Source organism: Bactrocera latifrons, unplaced genomic scaffold, assembly GCF_001853355.1.
Source record: "Bactrocera latifrons isolate USDA-ARS-PBARC rearing strain unplaced genomic scaffold, ASM185335v1 scaffold_945, whole genome shotgun sequence".
NCBI classification, from domain to species: Eukaryota; Metazoa; Arthropoda; class Insecta; order Diptera; family Tephritidae; genus Bactrocera; species Bactrocera latifrons.
Window position 1 is genome coordinate 28,662 of NW_017537651.1, and position 6,346 is coordinate 35,007.

The window sequence follows — 6,346 nt, forward strand, 5'->3', positions numbered from 1 at the left end:
AGAAGAGATACAGGTTTGAAATTGATATCGTTTCATATTCAAGGCTCAAATAGTATCCCCATATACTCAAAATATTTTTAAACAGGCCCAGTTTAATTATGACATGAAAGGGTTAAACCTACCCATTGCCCCAAAACCCCTTCTACCTCCGTTTCTTCCATATACAATTCTTCCTCTCCATCCTTCTCACCCCTTTCCACAACTACTTAACCTACCACTATAACCCGTTCCACAACTTCACCTGTACCCTCCTGCCATCCACAATCACATACCTAAGTATCCATAGATACATAATTCTAAATATTAAATTCCAATTAAAACTTACATTTTTCTTACATACGTATATACTTTAATTTTCTTTATTTTTTCTATGTTAACTTTTCTTCAATGGAATATTAACGGATACATTAATAACTACTTTGAACTTGAAATTTTAATTAAATCATATAACCCCCCCTACTCCAAAAGCCTATGCTGGTCACTTTTATAACCTTCCTTCCGTCACATCAAGCAAACAAGGTATTGCAATCCTAATTAATAGAAGTATACCGCATAATATCTCTTTCGTTGCCATAGAAATTTCCTCCCCCCAAAAATCATAATCATCTGTGCATATTCCCCTCCTCACCAAACGTTTACTTCAGCAGACTTCTTTAACCTTTTCCCTTCTGGCTCGACTCCTTTTTTACTGGCTGGTGACTTTAATGCCTGGTGCCCTCTTTGGGGTTCTTCTTCAACTAACTCCAGGGGACGCATTATTGAGGATGCTGTCCTCTGTTCGGACTGTGTTGTCCTTAATGATGGTTCCCCTACCCATTTCTCCATTCATTCCACCTTCATCCATATAGATCTTACAATTTGTTCCACTTCACTCTCTCCCAAAGTTGTCTGGCTATCTATCTTCTTTTAGACTGCATAAGCAAAAAACATGGCATCATTTCAAACAAAATCGTTCGTCATCAAACCTTGTTGACATTTACCGACAGCATTACTTCCTCTTCTGACCCTAAAAGGATTTGGTCAAATATAAGAGGACTATCTGGCAATATTTCTTTCTCTCCTATTCTCTCACTCAACTCCTCTCAAGGCAATATACTATATCCACAGGATATAGCTTTAGAATTCGCCAAATACGGTTGGCCCCCGTATATTTAGTTTTGTTAAATCCTTTCTCTCTAAACGTAAAATCAAAGTTCTTATTTCTGGCACATCTTCACCGACTCTTGCTTTGGATAACGGCACTCCTCAGGGATCATCGTTATCAGTTATTCTGTTCACCATAGCATTTGATGAAATGAGCTCTATCCTTTCTTCCTTCCCTAATATTCAGCATCAATTATATGCTGATGATCTCCTTCTATTTTCAAAATCTTCTGACCTTAGTTCTATATCCTCTACCTTTAAAGAAATCCTTTCTCAACTCTCCCTTTGGTCCCTTTCCGCAGGCGCATCAATATCGTACTTAAAATCCAGTTTACTCCACATTTGTAAAAAACATAATTGTCATTTTCCACCGATTTCATTGAACAATGTAAATATTTCATGTTCTCCTACACTTAAGTTTCTTGGATTAATTCTAGATAGTAAATATGCATTCAAACAACATTGTCAAYATATTAGAAATAGAATTACTAAAAACTCAAATATTGTTAAGTACCTAGCATACAAGCGTTCGCTCATTGGCCCATCTTTGCTAATTAATGTTGTCAAGGCACTCATACTCTCCGTCATCAATTACGCTCTTGAAATATATGGGCATCATTCAAAAAGTCACCTAAAATTGTTGGCTGCACCGTATCACTCCGCTGTTAGAAGATTACTTCGAGCATTCCTCACTTCACCAATCAAAAATATATTAGCAGAGTCCGGTCTTCCCTCTCTGATAGACAATATGGAAGACACCACATACAAATTATACCCGAAGATCCATCCTTTTCTTCATCATCATCACGTATCCGACCTCCAAAATTTTAGTCAGCTATATATAAATGCACCATTTTCGCCAAACCAAACAGCTTGCCATTAAAACCTGCTAAACTCCCTAAACGTCGTCATCCACAATGGTTGATTCCAAAAAACACGTTTATTGATAAACTAGTTCGTTTGCTATGTATCACAATTTTGTGAAATTATGAATACTCTGAAACATGGCAGTTGGAGATTTCATATGGACTGCTTTTCCTCTTTTGTTCGATATTCATTGCTGAAGCCACTGCGATTTTCCATGCTGTTCTACATGCCACAAAAAGCCCGGGAAAATGTGTAATATGCACCGACAGCTTATCATGTTTCCAAGCCATTCAAAATTGCAACAACCACACTAACATCATCATTTCAGTTAGAGAATATCTTATTATATATAAAATTAAGATAATGTGGGTTCCAAGTCACACTGGGTTATCCGGAAATAATTACGCAGATGTATTAGCAAAGAATGCATCCAACACGCCCACAATTACATCCAGTTTCTTTATGAAATCTGATATATTCCGACTCATACACCAAAATAGGCTCTCTAAAGGCACTTGATTGGGTCTCATATAACCACCATTATTCAATAGTTAACACAGCCAGAATCAAACCGCTATCCCACCCACCAACAGTTGCAACTAATTTTATAACACCATACATTCGACAACGGATTGGACATACTATACTGACTCATGATCACCTCCTCGGAAGGAACGGTACCAACTACTGTCCGTTTTGTAACTCAACAACAACTGTGCTTCATATATTAGAAATTTGTCCAACACTGAAAGATAAGAGAGATTGCTACTTCAACACAGATCAGATTTCCCTCCTTTCGGCACAATTCCGATTTCTTTGGCGCCGCGATCTGAAGGTACCGTTGGAAAGAGGAAGTCCTCCTGATTAAAAAATATATAGGGTTATAGGTACCGCAAACGCTTAGTTTAGGAGATATTCGACCTTAAAGTTCAAAAATTCGCAAAATTCGTACATTTCAAGACGCTATTTTACCACATTAAACACACTTTATTCACATTTTTCACTTCAAATTAATTAAATTACACTATAAACTTGTAAATAACTCCATATATTACACTTTTAGCAGGTTTTTTACGTAAAGAATCTGCATTTTAAAAATTACATTTTACACTCGTTTTAAACCCATTTGTTTACCAAAAATTACGGAGTACTACCCGAAAGTACTTCAGACCCCCGGGTATTAGCTCGGTCAGGGTTATTTTTTTAAAGCGCGGTCGAAGGCCGCCAACGCAGAAAAGAGTACTCTGCGAAAGTACTTCAGTCGACCGGGGTATTCGCTCGGCCAGGGTTATTTTTTTAAAGTATTTCAGTCATCCCGACATCATATATAAATTTTATAATACTATATTATCATAGAGTTTTAATTATACGTGTTTATTAAAAATAAATCATATATTATACATATACATACTATATGTAAAATGTATAATATGTGGAAAAAGTTTTCACAACTCAATTATAACTTAAAAAATGTTAGAAAGTATTTTTTATTATAATTAATGTAGAAAAAAGAATTACGCAAAATAACAAACAAAGAAAAATCGTTAAGAATCCTACATATTTGGTGTTTAAGTTGTGGCAACGCTCGTTTTCCTCATAATTGTAAACAATCTAACCTTTGCAACGCCGAGTTCGCTAAGTGATTTTTAAATTAATAAATTTAGGGGAAATATTACAAAATAAAATTGAAATGTGAACTTATTTCAATGTTTAAAGTGTATATTTAAATATACAGAGCGAAAAACGAGAATAAATTTAATGGAAGATAGAGAAATACCTTGTGTTATTAGTGCATATTTTAAAAAATATAAGTACTCTTTTCTGCGGGGGCGGCCTTCGGCTGCGCTTTAAAAAAATAACCCTGGCCGAGCGAATACCCCGGTCGACTGAAGTACTTTCGCAGAGTACTCCTTTCTGCGTTGGCGGACTTCGGCCGCGCTTTAAAAAAAAAACCCTGGTCGAGCAAATACCCGGATCGACAGAAGTTCTTTCGCGGAGTACTCTTTTCTGCGTTGGCGGCCTTCGGCTGCGCTTTAAAAAAAATAACCCTGGCCGAGCGAATACCAGGGGGGACTGAAGTACTTTCGCGTAGTATTCCTTTCTGCGTTGGCGGACTTCGGCGGCGCTTTAAAAAAATAACCCTGGTCGAGCGAATACCCGGGTGGACTGAAGTACTTTCGCGGAGTACTCCTTTTTGCGTTAAAAATAAAAAAATATATTGAGTTTTTGTTATAAAGTGGTTATATTTGTTGGTTACCATGCTCTCATATTGAAATAAAATTTGAATTTTCGTGATAAAATGGATAAAATGTAGTTATAACATCTGTCAGCGATTTCCATTTATTTTTCATTATACATTTTTTTGTATTTTGGGTGACGATAGATCAATTTTTATATCTAAAATATGAGTTTTGGATATAAAGTCGTTACATTTGTTGGTTACCCTGCACTCATATTGAAAGAAAATTTTAATTTTCGTACTGTACTAATATACTTTACACTTTATTACGTAATATTATTATATAATATTACTTATACATATGTATATACAATATTATTATATAATATTACTTATTTGCTTAATAAATTTATAAAAAGAATTAAATTCATATGCATGAATAGAGGAATTTTTGCGACAAAGAGGAATTTCGGCGAATTTCCTTATCATCACATGGCAGCGCTCCATTTCGTCGTAATTTTTGGTAAACAAATGGGGTTAAAACGAGTGTAAAATGTAATTTTTAAAATGCCGATTTTTTAGGTAAAAAAAACCTGCTAAAATTGTAAGACATGGAGTTATTTACAAGTTTGTAGTGTAATTTGATTAATTTGAAGTGAAAAATTTGAATGAAGTGTGTTTAATGTGGTGAAATAGCGTCTTGGTCGAATATCTCCTAAACTAAGCGTTTGCGCTACCTATAACACCATATATTTTTTAATCAGGAGGACTTCCTCTTTCCAGCGGTACCTTCAGATTCCCAAAGAAATCGGAATTGTGCCATAATCAGTACTACCTTACGTTCATATTTTACAGAAGAACCAAAAGAAATATAGAACACAAATAATAACCCAACAGATTTCCTTTCTTCATTGGCGGCCTTCGGCATCGCTTCAAAAAAATAACGCTCGGTATGCTTAGTTCTTTTGCGTTGAATTCCTTTTTGCCCAATCCAACACCGGGATTTATCAAGATAACGAGAATTCTGAAAGATTTTACATTACTCTTCATACGATAATGAATTTAGTTATGACGTTATTTATAATCTTCCTTTTATCTTATTTTTATTCCATTACAAAATATTGTAACACTAAAGTTTGATATGGAATTAAAGTTATTTTCGCACTATTTAATATAAAATCAATTATTAGAAATTAATTAGTATAGTGTTAGTGGGTATAAAAGTATAAAATATAAATGTAAAATGCATTAAAAATCGGAGGAACACGCATTTTAAATAGTTGATTTATCTCAAAAACCATAAGTCAGCGGCAACTACATATATTCTTGATCTGGAAGGACCTCCTCTATCCGTACATACTTATTTTAACGCCAAAATCCGGGGATGCTATTCTAAATCGCAGCCATATATAATATTTATGAAAGGTATTCAAAATTAATATAAGCACTTGCTTMATTTGAATTCCACGATATATAATTTGCATGGTAGCGAACATTTTCGTATCATAGCCAAAATCTCCTCCCATAATTTCAATTTCTTCAAACCCAGAATATTTTTTAACACTGATTCAGCTTATTGGCCCAAATTTCAAGACTTTTGTTTACGTTACCCAGACACCCTCCCTCCTACAGATATTATTAATCAGGAAACTTCTATGATTCAGAAGTTTATAAGATCTGCTGCCAATTAGTCTATATCACAAACCTCTCCTAAACCTCGTAATCATAACCCTCCTTGGTGGGATAGTGAGCTATCTTCTCTTAGACTGCATAAGCAACAAACATGGCATCATTTCAAACAATCGTTCGTCATCAAACCTTGTTGCCTATAAAAATGCTATTCTAAATCGCAGCCATATATAATATTTATGAAAGGTATTCAAAATTAATATAAGCACTTGCTTCATTTGAATTCCACGAGGTTTCCGCCACAGAGTCGAACATGTTTTGCTTCCCGTATAGCTTTACATCCTTTCCTTGCACAGAACTAACACTTAAATTAGATCATAAATAAATATTTATCATACATTTCTTAAATTAATATACCTGCATTTAAATGGCAATTTCTTCAATAAGTTCATTGCTGTTGTAAACAATCTTTAAAAAGCATCCCGACAGGTACTAGATCATATTTTGATACCTTTACCCCGCATCTCC

General features: G+C 34.8%; 1 protein-coding gene across 4 annotated transcripts in view; it reads right to left on the minus strand.

Annotated features, from left to right (window-relative positions):
* LOC108977728 (nuclear receptor 2C2-associated protein) overlaps positions 1 to 6,346 on the minus strand; it is a 29,142-nt gene extending 22,796 nt beyond the window's left edge. For all 4 annotated transcript variants that reach the window (XM_018947586.1, XM_018947584.1, XM_018947585.1 and 1 more), the window contains exons 1-2: positions 6,236 to 6,346; positions 6,092 to 6,182 (exon numbers count right to left, since the gene is read on the minus strand). In XM_018947586.1, the coding sequence (XP_018803131.1) occupies positions 6,092 to 6,182; positions 6,236 to 6,270 (126 nt within the window). In that variant the 5' untranslated portion in view covers positions 6,271 to 6,346. The remainder of the gene's footprint in view (positions 1 to 6,091; positions 6,183 to 6,235) is intronic.